This window comes from Trifolium pratense, linkage group LG5 (assembly GCF_020283565.1).
Source record: "Trifolium pratense cultivar HEN17-A07 linkage group LG5, ARS_RC_1.1, whole genome shotgun sequence".
Classification (NCBI taxonomy): Eukaryota; Viridiplantae; Streptophyta; class Magnoliopsida; order Fabales; family Fabaceae; genus Trifolium; species Trifolium pratense.
In genome coordinates, this window is record NC_060063.1 from 746,316 (window position 1) to 770,020 (window position 23,705).

Sequence of the window (23,705 nt, forward strand, 5' to 3'; positions counted from 1 at the left end):
TTTAATTCCTATCAAATTTACTAAATTACACTATTTGTCTCTGAAACATAAAAAATTGGATAAATAAATTTTACAAAAAATAATACAATAATTTTACTTAAATGTAATTTAAAAATATTTTATAACAAATTTAAATATTTTATTATAAATAAATTTTCTACATTAATATAATGATAAACTTAAATATCAAATATGTAATTTTAAACTAGTTATATAGTATTATAAATATGTAATTTTAAAAAATCCCAAAAGTATTATATTAATTTCCTATTTTTTGGTAGCGTCGCAGCCCACCTCAGCCCTCTCCTGGTTCCGCCACTGAATACATGAATTATGATGAACAAAGGTGTTGATTCATATTTCCAGAGTGACTCTTCAACTCTTAGCAGCCCTAGCCTTCTCAAAAAACGTGTTTTCCGCTCTTAATAGTGTAAATATCGACCCCTATGTCTTTTCTGGACACTCTTATTTATAGAAAAATGCAAAAATCTGATCTAGTCAAACGGCCTGCGCGAGGTGCAGACGCCAGGGACTACTGATCACATTTTTTAAGAATTAAGATAAAGATAGTTTATAAACAACACATTTTTTTAGCCAAAGAGACGCCTTCTACAAATGACAAAACTATGAGACGTATACACGGGACCAAGTAACATAATAACTTTGGTGTTCTTGAGCACTGTAAATGAATAAAATGATACAGGTAATCATTTACAAGATTATTGGCAAAATGAGATTATTAGTTCCATAGATAGAACACTTGCTATGATAGAACAAATCTACAACATTTCAGGCTCTTAAAACTTTGAGAAATGAGAATAGCTAGAATTTTACATTTGTTTGATAAAATTTTCATTTTTACATTGTAACAAGTTCATTTTTTTTACTAGTTAGTAATTAGCATGAATTTTTTGAATCCAATAAAAATATCATCTTTTAATTACCAACATACAGAAAAACTTCTGAGGCAACGTAAGATACCAAATTCACCGCGGTGCCAAACAATAGCCCCCAAATCCACAAATCCAACGCCAAGACTGATGAAAAGATGAGTAATGCCAATGTTTGATAGCGGTCCAATGGCCAACCAGAAGCTTTAGCTGTTGTCTTCAGAAATGGAAGTGAACTGGTATTGTCTTTCCTTTTCCTTATAGACCAAGCTGTTATCCATTCCAAGCCGGACGGGATTAAATCGAACTCTTCCCTCAATCTCCTCCCGAGATCCGGCATGTGGCCACCACCATAAAGTATGGCAATCTTATTGTGTCCCTTATCCATTGCACTTCTGAGCCTCTCGATTGCAACTCGATTTCTCTCACCAATTATGACAGATTTCTCATCTAACTCTTGTACAAAACTTTACAACAATAGTTTTATCATCAATAATACTCTAGTTGGTGTCTCAACAAAAGATGATATGATTATGTTTATGCAATCTCTTGAGGTACAAAATTTCAACAAAGATTCATGTCATAAACTATACTTTCAAGATTCAAGAAGAGTGCGAGCAACATACTCTTCACAATACACTCTTATTGGTTGAAATTCAAAAGGTTCCTCATAAATCAAGTTGGTTGGACCTATGTGAATTTCAGCTAATAGGAGAGAATATGTTGTGAAGAGTGTAATAGGAGAGTATGATGCTAGCATTTTTGGTGCATGTTAGGAATCATGTTGAGTTTTACAAAATCAAGTTGACACTTTAGTTTTGTCGACACTTTTGTCAAAATTCCAAGTGACACATCGTGATTCTGCCAAATTAACCACCAAATATGTCCTCGGTCGACAAAATCATAAGTAAGCTCATGGCTCAAAAACTTACATGAAAAAGAGTTTGTATCAATTTGTAGTGGACCAAATTGTGTGTTGAGAGAGAGAGAGAGATGAGAGGCACTTACTCAGATGTCAGTACCTTCGCAATTAATGCCTTCATGGAAGCATTAAAATCAAGCGTCGACAATGCCTCAGTGTCAGAATAATCTCCACAAACCCCACTGATGATAAGTTTGCCAACAAGCGGCATAGGAAGTTCATTTGAAGCCCATAAAAGCTTGGATCTCCATGGATCGAGATCTTCCGGAATGGAAGGCTGGAACGTCGCCTCAATAGATTCAAGAGTCTTATCGTTTACAAAAAAAAATAAGTTTTCACCTTTTGATTTCTGAAATAAAAAGAGAAAAAATAGATCTCAATAATTAATGATCATTACTCATTAGCCCTCATAATCAACTCAAAAATGAAGAAAAATATTAGCAACTCAAAACCATAAGTAATTCGAAGGTCTCCTCATCAAGATCTGCATGTTGCCAATTTTCAGACTGGTAATCTAGCCAATCTAATTGGTAAGCCAACCCGAGAATTTGAGTCATCTGTCTGGCGATGAATTCGAAAATGTCAAAATCAAAACCACTATCATCTGATGATTCTGATCCTTCTCTCATATTCTCTATAGTTTCCTTGCTAGCTATCATTTCATAAAGGACACAATCATAGGATTCAAGCTTCTCTTGGAGGTCCAGAAAATACCTGCTCATATAAAATTAGGATCATCAAAATTAATAGTTAATACTGCTTGGGGGAAAAATGTAAAAATATAATAAACAAATTAAATCAATGCATTGGAAACGCACGTGCGCAGTTGTAATTTATTATGAGCATAAGCCCAAAGGGATAGCTCGTCCCAAAACACTAATCCATTAGGTGAAAAAAAACCTAGACTTAGGTAAGATTCCGCAATGTATTACTCATAACCTTCCACCAGTCATGAAAGCACCAATCTTATGAGAAAATGTCCGATGGGAAAGCTTATCCCAAAAGAGTAGTCCATAAGATGAGAGAGCACCGATCAAACTTAGGTAGACTCTCCAATGTGGGAATCGCGATATACTTCTTATCAACAGAAAATCCTAAAGAATATTCAAAACTAGAAAAGTGGTCATATATGACTTCACAAAAGGTGGTGAATTTCTCAGTATCTCAAAAGCTAGCATATTTGTAGTTAGTTTGAAATGCAATTCAGCAAAACATGCCAAAGGTAAAATACTACTCACTTTGAGTGTCGTTTAAACTTTAAAGTTTTTGCACAGAGGTTAAGAAATACAATAATTTTGTCAAACATGTCCCGTTTACTAAACTAACCCTATTACGTATTGGTGTGTTTTTCACCATCATAAATTCAAAGTGAAATATAATGCTTTAGGAATAGTATATATAGTAATAATTAGCGGGCACATTCAGAAAATTTGACATTGGAAGGTGAAAAAGACATTCATTTTGAAACAATTGTTTTTGCTAAAGTGACACTCAAACTCATTTTGAAATAGACACAAACTTAAGCTCTTTCAAATTGAAATCCAAACAGACAACGAGAGTGTTTGCAAAAGTTTATCTTATTTACATAGACATTTACGACTATGTAAGTATATGGAAGAGTTAATAAAAATAGCAAATGATATGACTGTAATAAGCTGTTTAACTTATTTTCATAAGATTTTTAAAATAATAGATAATATGTATAGAGTTTATCTTCATTTTCTCTTGAATTGTGTCGGAACATCTAAGGGTCTGTTTGGATTGAGTTATTTGAACCGTAATAAGCACTTGTGAGACTATCTGTCTTCTGTTCCCGTAAGCTTAGTTCAGTTGGTAGGGACATCGCATTTTACATGCAAGGGTCGGGGTTCGAACCCCGAACACTCCCCTTATTCACCTTTATAAGGGTGAAATTTCCAGCCACTAAACTTGTGAGACTATCTAACAAAGCTTATGCGAACAACTTAAGACATGTTTATAAGCTGTTCTCAACTTATTTCCAAAATCTCTCCATGATAGCTTATGAAAGCAGCATATAGCTTATATGAAAACAGATTGACATTATTTTATCTTTTATTTACATGAAGCACTTATATTTTAAGTTGTTTATCCAAACAGAGTCTGAGTAGCTCTTAAAAACTACCAAATCCAAAAAGTAATAGAGGTAAAAGTCCAAAATAGACAAATACATACTCTTCATCAGCAATGTGAACTGTTGAAACCAAATCAACCTGCAACAAAAACAATAACAACAAAGAGCATCAAGAAACCATTATAAACCCACTTGAGTAAAAACAAGAAAGATACAAACTTTAAACTAACCTGAAGAAAAGGCTTGAAAATGGACCAAGGGAATTTCTTCTTATAGCTAACAATAGAAGTTTGTAACAAATCAGTATCACCATCAATTCCTTCCTTGTACTGTATAAACTGTTCAAGTGACCCTTTTTCTTGTTGAGTGGAAATAGCTGAAAAAGATGAAGAAGATTTGAGTTTGAAGGTTGCATTTGAAAAGGGTTGTTCTGGAAATCCAACAAGAAAAGAAGGAAAGGGTCTGTTTCTGAAAAGGGTAGAATTGGAATTTGAAGGAGAATCAGAAAGGAATGAAATTGAAGAAGAAATTGTTGAAATTGAAGTTAACGCCATTGTTGTTGTGTAATCTGATACAGGAACAATGTGTTTGTGTGACAGAGGGTTGTGTTTGTGTGTGTTTGTGTTGTGGATAGACAGAAATATTGATTTTTTTATTGAAAATGTTAAAATAAAAATAAAAATAAAAAATTGAACAAATGTTAAAATAAAAATTATATCTCGAAATGCGTGCATTTAATAAGAGTACAAAAAATTGTATTTTCAATATAAATTTTATTTCTTATTTTCTTTTAAAGTATGCTTAACAAGTGTTCCGAGACACTGTTTAGCATGACCATTTTTTTATTTACTTAGAAAACAAAGTTGAATAATCTGAACTTAGTTTGTTTTTTTTTTTTTTACAAACAAAAACAATGATATTCATTCATTCAAATGAGTAGATATTATATTAATTAAAATCATTACATATTCAAAATCGCTAAAAGCTAAAAAGGATGAATCTGCGAAAAAGTTCACATCATCCGAGTTAATAGCATAAAACGGCTTTATCTTTAAGCTTACAATTGATATGACGAAATACAAGTGTCCGAAATAGTCACATCTTCGGATCTGCAACATTGAATATGCTAAATTCATTGAATCTGTATTGGATCTGAATCGAAGCAAATCTACAAATCTGAACAAAACAAACACCGTACAAAGACGGGACTCAAAATAAATACCGTACAAAAACGGGACGTCAAAAAACACCGGACAAATAAATCACAAAGATGAAAAACTCAAAACAAACTCAAGAATATGTGAAAATCACTTATTTGAGTAATAATGTAATTAAAAAATGATCAAAAGGGTGATTTTGGATCAAAATTGATCGTAAACCACCTCTCTCAAATGGATGAACAAGAAGAATAACTAAGAAAATTATGTCTTTTTTGTTATTAATGTGAAATATTCCCAACTTGAAATTTTATTAATATGAGCTATGTGTGGCTGCATGGAATTCTAAAAATAAAGATTTTAATTTATATGCATCGTTAGTGTAAAGTTATTTTACACATACATTTAATAATATACTGACACATCATGTATGGTATTTAAAAACACATGATATGTCACATTCATTAAATGTTGTGGCAACGTATTATTGGATATATGTGTCAAAATTCTTTGCACATACGGTGCACAACAATTAAACTAAAAAATAAACTAATTAAACTATATATATATATATATATATATATATATATATATATATATATATATATATATATATATATATATATATATATATATATATATATATATAGGAAATTATGTGCAGTCGCTATGCTGTCAGTGCTTCATACCGTCTGATTAACATAAAATGGTTTAAATTTCAATACATTTTTAATATTTTAAAAAATAATAATAAATTCTGACTTTAAATATAAACCGTCTGATCTCAATCGAACGACAAGGATCTCAGTGACTGCATGTGCAGTCATGGGTATCAGCACCTAATCAATCTAGGTCCATATATGGTATACATTTGTTCAATGTTTGGCACCACAATAGTCTATGGATTTACTCATGATATGGATTTACTCGTGATTTTGTCAAGTTCACTGCAACAACATAGTACTTCCTCCGGTCCTAAATATAAGAGAAAATTCACTTTTTAGATTAATTGACAATCTAATGTATTTGGTTTATATTATATGCTAGATACATTGGATTATCAACGAATCTAAAAAGTAAATTGTCTCTTATATTTAGGATCAGAGGGAGTATACAACTAAAACATATCATATATTGGATTCTAACTTCTCATTGTTGAGAAAAATTTAAGAAACGTATTAAAATTTTGGATTGAATTGCCAATTTATGCTTCATTAAACATGTAGTCATCAGATGATTTGTTACGAGTCTCACGTCAAATATATCGAAGTGTTCAATGTAGTACTTAAGTTAGGAAACTCTCCTGCCTATTGAACTAGTATTTTGGATTGAACTTTCATCGATGTGTGATTCCTAACATGATTATTATAATATATTTGATGTTATCTGAGTGCATGATCATTCCTCGTATAAGGTAGTCTCAAGCTTCCACATGTCTTAGATCAATAAGAGTTTGTCAAACCTATGCCACTCTTGAGAGTTAATAGACTCTTTAGGTGTAACAAAATGAATGACAAAACAATGAGATAGAGTGAGGTGGGTAGCTCAACTGGTTGGTTAAAGGAGTTGGAGGTATAGGGTTTAAATCAAATGATACAGGTAATCATTTACATGATTATTAGCAAAATGAGATTATTAGTTCCATAGATGAACACTTTGAGTATTACTATAAATAAAACAAATCTACAACATTTCAGGCTTTGCATATCCAAAGAGGTAGGCTCTTAAAACTTTGAGAAATGGGAATAGCTAATTGTTTGATAAAATTTTCATTTTTACACTGTAACATACAAGTTTTTTTTTATCCTAATTAGTAATTAGTATGAATTTTTTGAATCCAACGATCATATCATATTATAATTACCCACAAACCGAAGAACTTGTGAGCCCCAATTCACCGCGGTGCCAATGAATAGCTTCCAAAACCACAAATCCAACATCAAGACCGGTGAAATGATAAGCAACGCCATTGTCGTCAGAAGTGGAAGTGAACTGGTATTGACTTTCCTTTTCCTTATGGACCAAGCTGTTATCCATTCCAAGCCGGACGGGATTAAATCGAACTCTTCCTTCAATCTCCTCCCGAGATCTGGCATGTGGCCACCGCCGTAAAGTATGGCAATCTTATTGTGTCCCTTATCCATTGCACTTCTGAGCCTCTCGATTGCAACTCGATTTCTCTCACCAATTATTACAGATTTCTCATCTACCTCTGCCGTATCTTGTTCCAAACTTTACAACAATAGTTTTATCATCAATACTCAAGTTGGTGTCTCAACAAAAGAAAATTGATATGATCATGTTTATGTTTATGCAATCTCTTGAAGTGCAAAATTTCAACAATCATGTCATAAACTCTACTTTCAAGTTTCAAGAGGAGTGCCAGCAACATACACTTCACAATACACTCTTATTGGTTGAAATTCAAAAGGTTCCTCATAAATCAGGTTGGTTGGACCTATGTGAATTTCAGCTAATAGGAAAGAATATGTTGTGAAGAGTGTATTGGAGTGTATAATGCTAGCTTTTTTGGTGCATGTTAGGAATCATGTTGAGCTTGACAAAATCACGATGACACTTTAGTTTTGTCTAAACTTTTGTCAAAATTCGCAGTGACACATCGTGATTCTGCCAAATTCACCACCAAAGATGTCCTCAGTCGACAAAATCATAAGTAAGCTCATGGCTCAAAAACCTACAGGAACAAGAGTTTGTATAATTTTGTAGTGGACCAAATTGTGTGTTGAGAGAGAGAGAGAGAGAGAGAGAGAGAGAGAGAGATGAGAGGCACTTACTCAAATGTCAGTACCTTAGCAACCAATACCTTCATGGCAGCACTAAAATCAAGCTTCGACAGTGCCTCAATTTCAGGATAGTCTCGACAAATCCCATTGATGATAAGAAAGCCAACAAGCGGCATAGGAAGTACACGTGAAGCCCACAAAAGCTTGGATCTCCATGGATCGAGATCTTCCGGAATAGAATGCTGCAACATCGCCTCAATAGATTCAAGAGGTATATCGTTTGCAGAAGAAAATAAATTTTCACCTTTTGCTTTCTGAAATAAAAAAGAGAAATTAGATCTCAATAATGAAAATAAATAATCATCATTACTCATTAGCCCTCATAATCAACTAAAAAATGAGCAAAAATATTAGCAACATAAAACCGTAAGTAATTCGAAGGTCTCGTAATCAAGATCTGCCTGTTGCCAATTTTCAGACTGGTAATTGAGACAATCTGATTGGTAACCAAGCCTGAGAATTCGAGCCATCTGTCTGACAATGCATCCCAAAATGCTAAACTTAAAACTCCTATTGTCTGGTTCTTTTTTCATTATCTCTAAAGCTTCCTTGCTAGCTACCATTTCATAAAGGACACAATCATAGGATTCAAGCTTCTTTTGGAGGGCCAGAAAATACCTGCTCATATAAAATTAGGATCATCAAAATTAATAGTTAATACTGCTTGGGGGAAAAAATGTAAAAATATAATAAACAAATTAAATCAATGCATCGGAAAAGCACAAAGGGATAGCTCGTCCCAAAACACTAATCCATTGACTTAGGTAAGACTCCGCAATGTATTACTCATAACCTTCCACCCAGGAGCGGATGCACGTTCACCTCAGGGAGCAGTTGCAGCCCCTGAAGTTTATAATTTTGCACCTATTATTTTATACTTTCTCACTTTGACCACCCTAAGATTATCTCATTGCACCTAGCATAAGTCAAAGTTGCATCTCTAGCTCTGATCAGTACTAGAAGGAATAGACACGTCGTGCATTATTTGATATTGGGATCATAATTAATTGAAAATACTCCACAAAATGACATTAGTGAAGATTGAGTACTAGTAGTTTGGGACTTTGAAAAATAAATGTAGTACTTCTTCCCTCTTATATATAAACAAAAATCAACAAAGAAATTTAGCCTCGAATATAAGCAAAAGATAATAAACTCGACTCTATTTAATGTTATTGCTCCAAAAATATCACTCAATAAGTGTTCTACTTTTTAATGTATCGTAATGATAGTAAGAGTAAATATAATGTATCGTAAATGATAGTTTAGTGAATATAACAAATTTTTTAGTATGTATGAAACAAAAGAATTTTACTTATAAATAAGGTCGGAGTACCTCTAAATTTTACCCTTCCTACACTATTACAAGCAAAAAACATTTTTTAAGCTTATCGGATAACTGATAGGATACATTAGATTAAAATATGATTTAGAGGTACAATAAGCTTATTGGATAACTTGTGAGAATAAGTTAAACAAATTATTATGGTCATATCATTTGCTATTTTTAAACAAATTAGTTCAGTTGGCAGGGACATCGCATTTTACATGCAAGGTGAAGGGTCGGGGTTCGAACCCCGGACACTCCCCATATTCACCTTTATAAGTGTGAAATTTTTAGCCACTAAACTTGTGAGACTATCTAACAAAGCTTATGCGAACAACTTAAGACATGTTTATAAGCTGTTCTCAACTTAATTCCATAATCTCTCCATGATAGCTTATGAAAGCAGCATATAGCTTATATGAAAACAGATTGACATTATTTTATCTTATATTATAGAAATAGTTTACATAAAGAACTTATATTTTAAGTTGTTTATCCAAACAGAGTCTAAGTAGCTCTTAAAAACTACCAAATCAAAAATAGACAATACATACTCTTTATCAGCAATGTGAACAGTTGAAACCAAATCAACCTGCAACAAAAACAATAATAACAAAGAGCATCAAGAAACCATTATAAACCCAATTGAGTAAAAACAAGAAAGATACAAACTTTAAACTAACCTGAAGAAAAGGCTTGAAAATGGACCAAGGGAATTTCTTCTTATAGCTAACAATAGAAGTTTGTAACAAATCAGTAGCACCATCAATTCCTTCCTTGTACTGTATAAACTGTTCAAGTGACCCTTTTTCTTGTTGAGTGGAAATAGCTGAAAAAGATGGAGAAGATTTGAGTTTGAAGGTTGCATTTGAAAAGGGTTGTTCTGGAAATCCAACAAGAAAAGAAGGAAAGGGTCTGTTTCTGAAAAGGGTAGAATTGGAATTTGAAGTTGAAGGAGAATCAGAAAGGAATACAGATGAAGAGATTGTTGAAATTGAAGTTAGCACCATTTTTGTTGTTCTGTGTTGTGTCACTTTTATGGACACAATCTCAACAATCTCAAATTAAGGGAAAATTCTAATATGACCTCTTTAAAAGTGACAACCGTCTATGTTAACCAAGATATTGTGGTAAGTGGTTAATAACATCATTAGAAAGAATTATGAGTTTGATTTTTGGTTGAAATAATTTTTGGTTAAATTTTACTTATCTTGCGACCTAACTCTGAATTATTAGACCTCTTTCTTTTTGGGAATCAAAAGGTTAATGCCAAAAAAAAAAGTTAAACTTTTAATTTTATTTATATTTTTGTTTCATTATTGTTTCTGGAACATAATTTAGCACGACGGTTATTAAAATGATAGATATGCTTCAAAGAAGTTTATAGTAGTCGTTCCGGTCCTTATTATAAGAATAAACTTACTTTTTAAATTTATAGAATGTTGGATGTATCTAGTCAATAATATGGATCAGATACATCCAACATTCTATGAATCTAAAAAATAAATTTATTCTTATGATAAGGACATGAGGGAGTAATATCAAAACTCTTGATATTTTCTTTTGAAAACAAGTGCCGAAAATTTTAAGTCCCCAAAACACTAGTTAAGGAACCATATATGTTTTTTTTTTTTTTTTGAGAAAAAGGAACCATATATGTAAAACCCTCTATTCTTTTTAATAAGAAAAAATATATAATTTATTCAATAAGTGAGTAGAAATATGGGAGCGGTTATTGTGCATAAGCGAATTCTTTATGCACCATGCATAAATAACACACAAAACCATTTCACAGGAAAATAGTTTTTGATTACAACCCTCTGAAACCATTCCACGGTAAAAATGGTTTTGACATGATTTTAGTTTAAAACTAACTATGAAGCAATCTAATGACGTTCAGGGGTTGCTGGTGTTGATTTAGGGGTGAGAAATGGTGCGTTTGAAGATTTGTTAGATTTAATTTGATGGTGAAGATTTGCTTATACACTATGCATAAGTTTATTCCTTATGCATAATAACTCATGCCCAGAAATAGTATTGTCCGGGAAGTTGTATAGTGTACCTTTTAAAAGTCAAAACATCACTCATTTCAATATAAAATTTTACTATTTTCTTATTTTACTTTTTTTTTTGTTTTCATCACTAATATCCGATCCACTGGAGCATATAATCTAGTTCGAGAGTTAGTTCTGGCTAGGAGTGCCAAAGCGGGAGGCTCGCCCCGTTTAGACCTGACCCGCCTAAAGCCCGTTTAAAAACGAGATGGAGTGGGTCAACTTAGGCATACAAGCTTAAAATTCATCTCGTTTACTAGCGAGTTGGTGGGTTGGGGGCCGGCCCGTTAAACAACTTTTTTATTACAGTATTAACTTTTTATTTTCTACTTATAGATTTACTATATAATTTACTTTCTTTATGAAATTTTTTTTTTCAACAATGCATAATAGAAAATAACTTAGAAGATTAGTAAACTCATATCAACTCAAACCATGTAGTAAATAATAATAATTAATAATTCAACATGGATCACCAAATTGTTTCATGTAAACTATTACAATAATTGTTAATTTAGTTTTAATTTGCTACATCCACGAAATATAAATATTCATCTTTAAAATTAAGAAGTCTCAATAAAATAAAGCACCAATAAAAACCCAACAATATTAAACAAGTCTCAAAATAAATTAAATCACCTAAATAAGTGTCAAAATAAAAATAAATTGCATTAGGAATGGAGACAGTGCAAGTTTAGTTTAGGTTATCAATTGTTAGTTGGTTCCGTGATGATTGACACTAAACTTGGTAGGGAGGATCACAGTTCGATCCCCCATAACTACGATCGGGAGGGTCTGAAACCACTTAATGCCAAAATTGTCCCCCGAGCCAAATTAAACAGGTGGCGAAAGCAAAAAAAAAAGTTTAGTTTAGGTTAACCCTTTCTTTTTTTTGTTCTAAAAATGTAAGAAAAAAAATTGATAAACTCATAAAGTTTAACTCTTTTCTCCATTTTTCATCTCAACTCCTAGGAAAAATGAAAAAAAGTAAAAACTAAAATGCCTGCCGGCCAACTCGGTCCGCCCCGCAAAAAATGGCAGTTTAAATAGGCCCGTCCGACGGGCCTGACTAATTTTACCACCCCTAGTTTTGACATTAAGTCTAGTCTCTTCCCAATCGCAGTTGCGGGGATCAAAATGTGATCCTCCCTACCAAGTCTAGTGTCAATCACCACTGAATTAACTAACGATTAGTGTCCACCCAAAATCAATTTTTTTAATAGTAAAGCTTTAACAACACAGATTAATAAATTCAAATCAATTTTTTTTAATCATTTAAAAGGTGAAAAATATTCTTATAATATTATAAACATGAATACAAAAAATCATTCAAAAATTTGAAAGTACAAATAGTTTTTTTTTTAACAAGAAAGTACAAAGTGTTGATTAAGAGTATTAGACTAAAAGTTGTGACAGAAAATATTTGAGGGATAAAAAATTGTTGAAATCTTTTAGAGACTAAAAATAAAATTCGAGATATTTATAGAGATCAAAAACTTATTTAAATCTTATCATCAGACATTGCTGGAACAAAATTGGTTCTAAAGCCCCAAGTTTTAAATCTATAAAGTTTTGATGATAACAATAAGTATTAAATGTACAATTGGAAGTACTAATTTTTTAATCTAGTGTGCAGGACCATTATAAGCAAATTTTGATAACCTTAAGTTCTGAAGAAAACAAACATGCTTTGAAAAGGCATGCTCTGATAAGGTTTCAGAAGCAAGGATGTTCTGAGAAGCTTTTGACTCAGAAGCAAAAAGTCTTCAGAAGATGATCAGTTCTCTGTGCAATGATAAGTTGCTTTCATGCCCGTCAATTTCAGAGAACGTTGGAGCAAAGTTAAAAGGATCTTACTCAGATATGGTATAAGGGATTCAAAATGGATAATCAAGCTTATCAACCTTATTCCAATGTTGGGTGAACGTAGAAGTCAAACTGTGAAAGTTTCTCTGTTTGTTATAAACACCTTCTGTAGTGACAAAGTAGAGGAACCTCACTACCACTTTGGTATGTCATGTTGCTTTCATCTCCAGACTGCCAAGAAAACGTTAATTGGCTACCTGATCCTTGCACAACGGTCATATCTACATGGAGTGTATTCTTTGAACTATATATACAACACTTCATCGTGAAGACCTGCGTGACATATACGCTATCTATCCTTTGCACACTTACTCTGATAATACAAGCAGTCATCCTCTGAACCTTTGAATCTCATTCACAACAAAATACTTTGAAGTATGTATCTACTCATTGTATTTTAGCTTTAATGTTCCATTAGTGCTCTGTATTATTACAACAAACTTTATTTATTCTTAAGTTTGAGAAGTCTCTTGCTGTGTGCTTGAGCATTGTGTAGAAGTTTCTTGCCGTGTGCTTGAGCATTTGTAATCTTGTGTGATTATAGTGGAACTCCCTTGAAAGTGCAAGGAGACTGGACTACTCTCATTTTGTGAGAGGAACCAGTATAAAAATGCTTGCGTCTTTTATCTCCCAATGATCTCTTTTATATTGTGTTTATCTTGTGTTATCCACTGCTATCTTTATCTAAGCTAAAACTTCAAAAAACTTTTAGTTTACCTTAGAACACAATTCAACCTCCTTCTTGTGTTTTCACACCTTCAGACATACCATAAATTTATTTATGGGTACAAGTGAATACATTACAATTAAAAACTATTCAATATTAAGGTGCAAGATGTTTAAATTTTTGGTTTCCCATAGAATTTAATTCTTTTTAAATCTAAAATGATTAACATGTATTCTCTTTAAAATATCAAAAAAAAAATTCCAAATTATTATATTAATAAAGTTGACACCTTCTAACCAATGAGGATCAACTCTAGTAGAACGACATATAAACTCTCACAACATGAACATGACTAAAAAATGTATGCACCTTACATTGACCTCCCTTAAAATTTTCTTAAACTACAGATACACCCTCTCTAGTTTTCATAAAACACACACCTCCCCTCATTTTTAACACCGTCAAACTACTGTTAGATAAAGATTAAAAAACCGTTTTATAGTTGAAGAGAAAGAAAAAAAAAAGCATTGAGTTTAGCCAAAATTCAGATTGAAAAAAAAAAAATAGTCAAAATATAATTTAGTGCCTTTTTCTTCCATTCTTTGTGCAGCATGGTATTAGTTCCATAGATAGAACACTTGAGAAATGGGAATAGCTAGAATATTACAATTGTTTGATAAAATTTTCATTTTTACACCAACATACAAGTTTTTTTTGTTTTAATCCTAATTAGTAATTAGTATGAATTTTTTCAAATCCAATGATCAAATCATCTTATAATTACCGACATACCGAAGAACTTTTGAGCCACAATTCACCGCGATGCGAATGAATAGCTTCCACCAACACAAATCCAACAACAAGACCGGTGAAATGATAAGCAACGCCATTATTGTCAGATTTTTGGCTTTCCTTTGACTTATGAACCAAGCTGTTAACCACTCCACGCCAGACGGGATTAAATCGAACTCTTCCCTCAATCTCCTCCCGAGATCCGGCATGTGGTAACTGCCGTAAAGTATGGCAATCTTATTGTGTCCCTTATCCATTGCACTTCTGAGCCTCTCGATTGCAACTCGATTTCTCTCACCAATATCAAGAGATTTCTCATCTACCACTGCCGTATCTTGTGACGAGCTTTACAACAATAGTTTAATCATTAATAACTCAAGTTGGTGTCTCAGCAAAAGAAAATTGATATGATTATATTTATGCAATCACTTGAAGTGCAAAATTTCAACAAAGATTCATATCATAAATTATAGTTTCAAGTTTCAAGGAGTGCTAGCAACATACTCTTCACAATACAATCTTGTTCCAAAAGGATCCCACTGTTTTAGAAAAAGGACTTATAAGAATTTCAGATAATAGGAGAGAATATGTTGTGAAGAGTGTATAATAGGGGAGTATGATGCTAGCGTTTTTGGTGCATGTTAGGAATCATGTTGAGTTTGACAAAATCACGATGACACTTTAGTTTTGTTGAAACTTTTGTCAAAATTCGCAGTGACACATCGTGATTCTGCCAAATTCACCACCAAATATGTCCTCAGTTGACAAAATCATAAGTCTCAAAAACCTACATGAACAAGAGTTTGTATAAATTTGTAGTAGACCAAATTGTGTGTTGAGAGAGAGGGGAGGGAGGGAGGGAGGGAGGGAGAGAGAGAGAGAGAAAGAGATCAGAGACACTTACACAAATGTCAGTACCTTCGCAACGAATGCCTTCGAGGCAGCATTAAAATCAAACCTCGACAATGCCTCACTTTCAGGATAAACTCCAAAAACCCGATTGATGATAAGAATGCCAACAAGCGGCATAGGAACTACAAGTGAAGCCCATAAAAGCTTGGATCTCCATGTATCAAGATCTTCCGGAATGGAAGACTGCAACATCGCAACAATAAATTTAGGATTGATAAAATTTGAGTTTCCACCTTTTGTTTTCTGAAATAAAAAGAGAAAAATTAGATCTCAATAATGAAAATATATTAATTCATTACTCATTAGCCCTCATAATCAACTCAAAAATATTAGCAACTCAAAACCTTAAGTAATTTGTAGGTCTCTTCATCAAGATCTGCATGTTGCCAATTTTCAGACTGGTAATTTAGACAATCTAATTGGTAACCAAACCCGAGAATTTGAATCATCTGTCTGGAGATGAATTTTAAAATGTCAAAATCAAAACCACTATCATCTGATGATTCTGATCCTTTTCTCATATTCTCTAAAGTTTCCTTGCTAGCTATCATTTCATAAAGGACACAATCATAGGATTCAAGCTTCTTTTTGAGGGCCAGAAAATACCTGCTCATATAAAATAAGGATCATCCAAATTAATAGTTAATACTGCTTGGGGGAAAAATGTAAAAATAGAATAAAAAAATATTAAATCAATGCATCTGAAAAGCACTTGCGCCGTTGTACTTTGTCATGAGCGTAAGCCCAAAGGGATAGCTCGTCCCAAAACACTAGTTCATTAGGTGAAAAACAACCTAGACTTAGGTGAGACTCTCCAATGTATGTCTCATAACAATACACCACTGTCCAGGAGGCGACGTCCTCAGTGACCTTCACTCAACAACACTTTTACTCAGTGACACTTCACCCAACTACTTCATCGGTCATAACCCTCCACCAGTTATGAAAACACCAGTCTTATGAGCATATATGCCCAATGGGAAAGCTTATCCCAAAAGAGTTTTCCATTAGATGAGAGAACACCGATCTCACTTATAGGTGAGACTGTTCAATGTGGGAATCATGATATACTTGTCAAGAGAAAATCTTAAAGAATGTTCAAAACTAGAAAAGTGGTCATATTCATGACTTCACAAAAGGTGGTGAATTTGTCAGTATCCTAAAAGCTAGCATATTTGTATTTAGTTTGAAATGCAATTCAGCAAAACATACCAAAGGTAAAATAAAATACTACTCCCTTTGAGTGTCGTTTAAAGTTTTTACACAGAGATTAAGAAATAAAATAATTTTGTCAAACATGTCACTTTTACCAAACTAACCCTATTAACTATTGGTGTATTTTTTACCACCATAAATGCAAAGTGAAATATAATGCTTTGGGAATAGTGTAAATAGTAATAATTAGAGGGCACAATTGGAAAATTTTACATTGGAAACTGAAAATGAAATTCATTTTGAAACAATTGATTTTGCTAAAGTGACACTCATTTTGAAATGGATACACATACTCCTCCAATCATGACCGATAATATCAATCTAAGTACAAATCGATTACTCCTAAACAAAGGTTTTAACTAAATAATTAGGAGAAGGCTAATATATGCCCTAAGGGCACATGTTAAAAATCTCAATATAGAAATATCCACCTAAACATTCATGCATCCAACTTTGTAAAAGTTAAGATATTACTTTTTCCAATGTAATTTTTTTCCTTTTGAGCTCCTTAACACATGCCCTAAGGGCACTTAACAAGTGCCCTAATGGCACACATTAGCAAGACCCTAATAATCATAATTAGCAGCACTTAATGACACCGACCTTATCCAAAACCACAAGGGTTGCAAGACAGTGGTTTTTTAGACCTGCAAAAACATCTAAAACCGTCCTATAAAACTTCAAATGTATGACTTTGGTTCATGTCAGAACTTCAGTCTCTCCAACATCCTATTAGCCTGTTCCCATGATTGATTTCCCATAATGCTTCATAACCCTTCCTCATAAAACTCCATGAATTGTATCACTTCGTCATCCCCATAAAAATTTCTTCGTCCTAACGACACTACTGTGTTTCGATTTAAGATTCAATCGTATTTTTTAGCTTATCCAAAAAAAATAAATGGATAGGCTTAGACACAACTTAAGCTCTTTCAAGTTGAAATCCAAACAGACAGTGAGAGTGTTTGGAAAAGTTTATCTTATTGACATAGAAATAGCAAATGATATGAAGTAATAAGTTGTTAAACTTATTTTCATAAGATTTTTAAAATAATAGATAATATGTATAGAGTTTATCTTCATTTTCTCTTGAATTGTGTTGGAACATCTAAGGGTCTGTTTGGATTGAGTTATTTGAACTTATCTACTAACATAAGTGATAACCACTTGTGAGACTATCTAACAAAGCTTATGCAAACAACTTAAGACATTTTTTTTAAGCTGTTCTCAACTTATTTCCATAATCTCTACATGAAAACAGATTGACATTATTTTATTTTTTATTATAGAAATAGTATACATAAAGCACTTATATTTTAAGTTGTTTATCCAAACAAAGTCTATGTAGCACTTAAAAACTACCAAATCCAAAAAGCAATAAAGGGAAAAGTCCAAAATAGACAAATACATACTCTTCATCAGCCAAGTGAACTACTGAAACCAAATCAACCTGCAACAAAAACAATAACAACAAAGAGCATCAAGAAACCATTATAAACCCAATTGAGTAAAAACAAGAAAGATACAAACTTTAACCTAACCTGAAAGGACGAAGGGAATTTGTTCTTATAACTAACAATAGAAGTTTGCCACAAATCAGTAGCACCATCAATTCCTTCCTTGAACTGTAGAAACTGTTCAATTGACCCTTTTTCTTGTTGAGTGGAAATAGCTGAAAAAGATGAAGAAGATTTGAGTTTGAAGGTTGCATTTGAAAAGGATTGTTTTGGAAATCCAACAAGAAAAGAAGGAAAAGGTCTGTTTCTGAAAAGGGTAGAATTGGAATTTGAAGTTGTAGGAGAATTAGAGAAGAATGTAGATGGAGAAGAAGGAGAAATTGTTGAAATTGAAGTTAACACCATTTTTTTGTTGTTCTGTGTTGTGTAATCTGTTGCAGGAACAATCTGTTGCATCGCCAAACTATTTAGAGTTATTTTTGCGTGACAAGCTTGAAATTATCAAACTAACCCTGTCATTTTTTACCATGGGAGTACTGTTTACACTCGAAGTAAAACTGCATTTAAGTCTTATATAAATTGAAATCTTTTTCCTTTTTTAATCACTTGCTCATATAGTGTTTGATTCGAAATATTTTCTTCGAGTTGAATCAAGGGTTCACAAGTTAACTTGCGAACTATGTTTCAACCAAAATTATTTCATTGGAGATGAAAGAAGGGTGAAGAGGACAAAAAAAAATTGATTTTTATAAAGTTCACATCCTAAAAAGCGAACTTGTTTTTCCCCAATTTTTTTTATTTACATACTCGCATTCTAAATAGTGAAGAGGTAAATTTGGAATACCAGGAGGTGCGTGTGAGATTCAAGTGACGTGAAAAGTAAATATCAATTATTTATAGGGTTAAATATATTTTTGATCTTTTGTTCGTTTTTTAATTACAATCCCAACATTTTAAAAAATGTGTTTAAAAATCTTATATTTTATTCTGCTTGGTTTTACTGGGCGTGCGAGTAACCGGTGATAGGGTGTCCTAACAAAAATATACTCTAAGCAGTAAAAGCTTGATACTTATAAACTATTTTCATTCAATAAATTGTCTAATAGTCATCCAATATCATACATGAGTTTAAAAATAAATAAAAAGTACTTAACAAGCCATAAATGTGAAATACCTAACTGAAATAATTTAGGACAGCCACAAACTAAAAGAGAGAATTATTACTGCCCTATAAAAATGAATAACATATAAAGAATACAATGAAAGAAGAATCCACCTATTGTAGAAAACTCATTCATGATACAAACTCCTCATTTTGCAGCTGCAAACTTGAAATAAGCTCTTTATTGTGTAGTTGCAAAACTTGCAATATATCCAATGGTGAATATTGAGGTAAACTCCAAAATGGATTTGGGCTGTGTGCAGTCACAATCATGTAAAGTCACGCAATAAGTCACATCAGCGACCGTTGGATCAAGATTGAACAGTTCAGATATTAAGCTTGGTATTTTAGTTTAAAAAAAAAAAAAAAATCTGCATTGAAATATGAACAGTCTGATCTTGATCCAACGACTACCAACATGGCTGACTGCAATGACTGCACGGGATTGTGTCACAATCCAAATTCCGTAAAAATCCAAAATATCTAATTTCCAAAGAATGGTTACTGTGATAATAGGCCAAGACCTGCTTCTAAATCTTCCAAAGTAATGGTAAGAAGTTCTTCTGTATCTATACAGTCAAAACTAAGTCTTAGGTCCAAACTTTCTCTTGCATTTATCAACATCGTATCTACCAAACCTCCATTTGATTCTTTGCGCTGTTTTTCGGTTGTTTCCCTTCCTATCAATGCTGATATAGTTTCTATACTACAATTGGAATGCAACTTAAATCCATATAACAAACTACTTTCGGCTAAATTGTTCATCTTGATGTGAAGGATTGTTGCTAGTTCCTTTGAACTGAAATCGATAAAATGAAAAAACTTGGTCACCCGTCTGCAAAAACCTTCGTTAGAAGCAATTACTCGTTTCATCGGTTCGCTGTACCCTGCAAATATTACTACAATTTTTCCACTGTCCATGACAGACATAATCTCCTCCAAGGCTTCCAAACCATAGTCTTTATCATCTGCCTTCTGCATTGGTATTAGTCTATAAGCTTCGTCGACAAAAAGAATTCCCCCTTCTGCTTCTTGGATCTGTATAAAACACGGTTATCAAATCGTGAATCAGAAGACCTTTTTTCTGTATCATGAATAGAATCTTATTATGAATCGCACGATACATTGCCAATAAAAATGACAATTTAAAGTAAAAAACAGAGGAAATGCAAGATTCAAGTCTATATTGAGTGACAAAAGAAAAGTGGTTGGCTATACTAGGTTGAGTTGGCGATTTCAGTAGAATGAATCAAGATTCAAGATAGGATACATGTCCAAATAGATACACACTAGAGATTCATAATGATTAGGTTCAATTTAGTATAGAATGAGATATGACTCACAAGTATCCTAAGATACTAATAACCATGGTATAAAATGTTTGAAGTTTGACTGTTAAGCAATGCAGACAAGTCTAATTTCTAAAACCTACGGAAAATGTAGTAGAAAAAGATTCCAAAGCCAATAACATACCTTCCTTCTCGTTTTTGGACCGGTATGACCGACAAACTCGCCAACTAAATCTGTTCGTTGTACTTCTGTGACTTTATCAGTAGGTAGAATTCCCACCATATGAAGTAATCTTCCAAGGATCCGTGCTACCATAGTTTTACCTGTTCCAGGATTTCCAAGAAAGGCCATATGAGGTGGTCGTCTTGTGCCAACATGCAGACCAAGAGCTCTACGCCTCTCATCCAAAAGCATGCCTTTCGCCCACTTGCGTAGTTGTACTTTTAGATCGTTAAGACCTACAATATTTGAAAGTTCCTTTTCAAGTTCATCCATTTTAGCTTTGGTTTCACTGCACGTTTCAATAGCTCGCTTCTTTCTCTGCTCTTCAAGATGCCAGTTTAATAGTTCCCTAAGTTTGTCATTTCCAGGGCCTTGCGAAAGATGATTTAAAGGCGTCATTCCCTCCTGCAATTCATAGGCTTTAAGCATTGATGATTTGACCAAAAAGATATATAACAACAAAAATAGAGATAAAATTCAATACATTGTCCTTAGCGCTGCAATCTGCATTATGTTCAAGTAATGTTTTCACAGCTAAAAATTCTTCTGCTCTTAATGAGTGCCAAACTGCTAGGTGTAAAGGTGTCATACCGTTCTGCAAGAAAAATGTCAGAACAAACTTATATATGAATTATTACAAAGTATAAAAATATTTCTTGTTTGGGTATAAACTAGATCATTTAGATTATCTTATTTGAGTTTATCTACCGGCATAAGCACTTGTGAGTCTGTTTGGGAGAGCTTATGGAAATAGCTTATGATATTTCCATAAGTTGTTTTCAGCTTATTTCCCTTAGCTCTCCAAGATGGCTTATGAAAACAGTGTTTTTTTTAAAATCAAACTTATGAAAACAGCTTATCAATCCTCTCAAACAGTTTGACTTAGTTTTATCTTTTTTCATAGAAATAGTTTATACATAAGCACTTATACTATAAGCTTCTGATTAAAGGATAAATGAAGTGACGAGAAAAAGAATTACATTTGCTCTTGCTTCAACAGAAGCGCCATGCGCAAGAAGTAACTGTGCGGCTTCACTACAGCCGTTCTTTGCTGCCATGTGCAATGGAGTTTCTCCATACTGTAGAAGTGATAGAAAGAAAACTTTTTACAATTATGAGACAATAACTGGAAATCTAGATCATCCATATTTACATTCTAACAATAACTTCAGTAGAAAAATTTATGGGTACTTACCATATTCTTGGCCTCTATCTCAATCTTCTCTGGTCCTTGCAACTCAAGAAGAAATTTAACTATATCAGTCCTATTGTTACCCGCAGAAACATGAAGCGGTGTGTGTGCCATCTGCATTTAAAACAGGTTTGATCTTCAGCGTATAATTTGAATTCAAGATAAATCCTAAAGTAAGAAATCAAAATGACGGTAAGAAACTACATGGAACCGGATCCGGATCCAGATCCGCTACAAATAAAACATGTAGTTTCGCTCATTAATCGATCTCGGCCATCAGCTTGAGATCGGTCAGCCAAGATAATTAATTGTGTTACATAGTTACTGCGTGGAATCCAAATCCATAACTACATATGCATGCCAAGCAATAAATTTCCTAATTCCCTTCAAACTCCCGTCTCTTCCCTTCCAAACTCGCAAACAAAGCCTTAAAATATTTGTCGCAAAAACCTCAGGAAAGGGAAAAAACCCCAACAAGTGATGAGCAAAGAGAAGCCATAAAAATGCCCCTTAAAGATCTACTGAATTCCACTTCAACCAAATACACTAACGAATGACATAAAAATCACTTTCCAATAAGATGTACTCTCCTAAGCAATCTCCATTGTCGCTAAACCTATTCAAAACCCATTGCACCATGCTTGTCTCTCATTTTTCTTTTGATTAATGTATTAGGCATATTGCATTGAAAAAGTACAAGTATATCAAAAAAGCAATACTAGCAATAAGCAACCTACGTAACACCGACACTTTACATAGATTTTCAGATTGAACACCTACACATGTAGTTACATTCAATTATACTACTTTCTCAAATCATTATCGGTGTGAACATGTCAGTGTCGTGTATGTCGTTTCATAGCTAGCAAGCAAGCAATCAAATCAAGCTAATCTGATCTTTCCTAAGACAACCATTCATCACATACATCAACATCATAACATCAACAAATCTTCCATTAAATTAAAAAAAATGAAACAGATAACACCATGTTGATTAAGCCACAAGTTACAACAAATCAGATCTAAATGCAACACAACCATTTCAAATCCTCAATTCACACAACAAAAACATCAACATTTTTTCTTACAAAAAACCTTAAAGATCTAATTTTAAAAAAAACTTAAGGAAGATCATACAAAAGGTTATCTTAAAAACAACAAAAACAACAAAAAAAAAAGATGAAATTTTGAAGATGGCCCATTTGATTAAAATGAAGAGAAAAGAAAAGGGTAATCTTACAACAGGGTTTTTATCATTGAGAAGAGAAGGGTTATCACGAAGTAGCTTCTGAAGACCAATAAGGTCACCTGATAAAGCAAAGGTATGAATTGTAGCTGGTTTTGTAGGTCTTGACCTTTGATCCTGAGACCTGTTCATTGTTGAATGAAATGAAATTCCTCAAAGAAGAAGAAGAAGAAAGAGAAAGAAGAGAGAGAAAAAGAGTGTGATTTTGTTTTATATAGTTATGAATATTTTGTGCTAAATTTGCGTTATGAGTGTTTGATGGCATATAGCAATTTCCGATTCCTACTCATACGCGTCCTCAAAATCCAATCTTCCTTTCTCCTTGCTTCGCTTCTTCTCTCTCTCTTTTCTTTTCTGCCGCAGACAACTATAGTTATTATTTCCTAAATTAAATATAATTAAAAAACATAAACTAAGAAATTAAAGTAAAGAGTGTGT

The 23,705-nt window shown here is 33.0% G+C and overlaps 3 protein-coding genes across 8 annotated transcripts; all 3 read right to left on the minus strand.

Moving 5' to 3' along the window:
- Positions 1-723: 723 nt before the first annotated feature.
- On the minus strand, positions 724-10,280 carry LOC123884177. Of its 6 annotated transcripts, none has more exons than XM_045933207.1 (6): positions 9,876-10,259; positions 9,747-9,784; positions 8,267-8,483; positions 7,857-8,119; positions 7,272-7,293; positions 724-1,344 (listed from the first exon to the last, which is right to left on the minus strand). In XM_045933207.1, exons 1-6 carry the CDS (start codon positions 10,200-10,202, stop codon positions 937-939), a joined length of 1,275 nt encoding a protein of 424 aa, XP_045789163.1. In that variant the 5' UTR covers positions 10,203-10,259; the 3' UTR covers positions 724-936. The 6 variants fall into 6 exon arrangements, with proteins under 6 accessions (XP_045789163.1, XP_045789161.1, XP_045789159.1 ...); XM_045933205.1 differs by having other exon boundaries at positions 8,231-8,483; positions 9,876-10,258; XM_045933203.1 differs by lacking the exons at positions 7,272-7,293; positions 7,857-8,119; positions 8,267-8,483; positions 9,747-9,784 and adding exons at positions 1,899-2,161; positions 2,265-2,526; positions 4,006-4,043; positions 4,135-4,394 and having other exon boundaries at positions 724-1,357; positions 10,136-10,237.
- Positions 10,281-14,333: 4,053 nt separating this feature from the next.
- LOC123884178 lies at positions 14,334-18,629 on the minus strand. Its single transcript, XM_045933210.1, has 5 exons — positions 18,240-18,629; positions 18,111-18,148; positions 15,828-16,089; positions 15,476-15,726; positions 14,334-14,916 (listed from the first exon to the last, which is right to left on the minus strand). Exons 1-5 carry the CDS (start codon positions 18,609-18,611, stop codon positions 14,544-14,546), a joined length of 1,296 nt encoding a protein of 431 aa, XP_045789166.1. The 5' UTR covers positions 18,612-18,629; the 3' UTR covers positions 14,334-14,543.
- Positions 18,630-19,222: 593 nt separating this feature from the next.
- LOC123884179 (protein CfxQ) lies at positions 19,223-23,705 on the minus strand. The gene is made up of 6 exons (XM_045933211.1): positions 23,262-23,705; positions 22,025-22,135; positions 21,810-21,908; positions 21,314-21,424; positions 20,791-21,234; positions 19,223-20,355 (listed from the first exon to the last, which is right to left on the minus strand). Exons 1-6 carry the CDS (start codon positions 23,397-23,399, stop codon positions 19,819-19,821), a joined length of 1,440 nt encoding a protein of 479 aa, XP_045789167.1. The 5' UTR covers positions 23,400-23,705; the 3' UTR covers positions 19,223-19,818.

Excerpts from the sequence above, each read along its gene's own strand:
- LOC123884179 (XM_045933211.1), bottom strand. The coding sequence starts at position 23,399 with ATGAACAGGTCTCAGGATCAAAGGTCAAGACCTACAAAACCAGCTACA. Across the intron at positions 22,136-23,261 it reads TCAATGATAAAAACCCTGTT|ATGGCACACACACCGCTTCA; the intron begins GTAAGATTACCC and ends TTTTAAATGCAG. Across the intron at positions 21,235-21,313 it reads ATTGCAGCGCTAAGGACAAT|GAGGGAATGACGCCTTTAAA; the intron begins GTATTGAATTTT and ends TATGAATTGCAG.
- LOC123884178 (XM_045933210.1), bottom strand. The coding sequence starts at position 18,611 with ATGCAACAGATTGTTCCTGCAACAGATTACACAACACAGAACAACAAA. Across the intron at positions 18,149-18,239 it reads AATTCCCTTCGTCCTTTCAG|GTTGATTTGGTTTCAGTAGT; the intron begins GTTAGGTTAAAG and ends TTTTTGTTGCAG. Across the intron at positions 15,727-15,827 it reads AGACCTACAAATTACTTAAG|AAAACAAAAGGTGGAAACTC; the intron begins GTTTTGAGTTGC and ends TTTTTATTTCAG.
- LOC123884177 (XM_045933205.1), bottom strand. The coding sequence starts at position 10,202 with ATGGTGCTAACTTCAATTTCAACAATCTCTTCATCTGTATTCCTTTCT. Across the intron at positions 8,484-9,746 it reads GTTCACATTGCTGATAAAGA|GTATTTTCTGGCCCTCCAAA; the intron begins GTATGTATTGTC and ends TTATATGAGCAG. Across the intron at positions 7,294-7,856 it reads GCTAAGGTACTGACATTTGA|TTTGGAACAAGATACGGCAG; the intron begins GTAAGTGCCTCT and ends ATTGTTGTAAAG.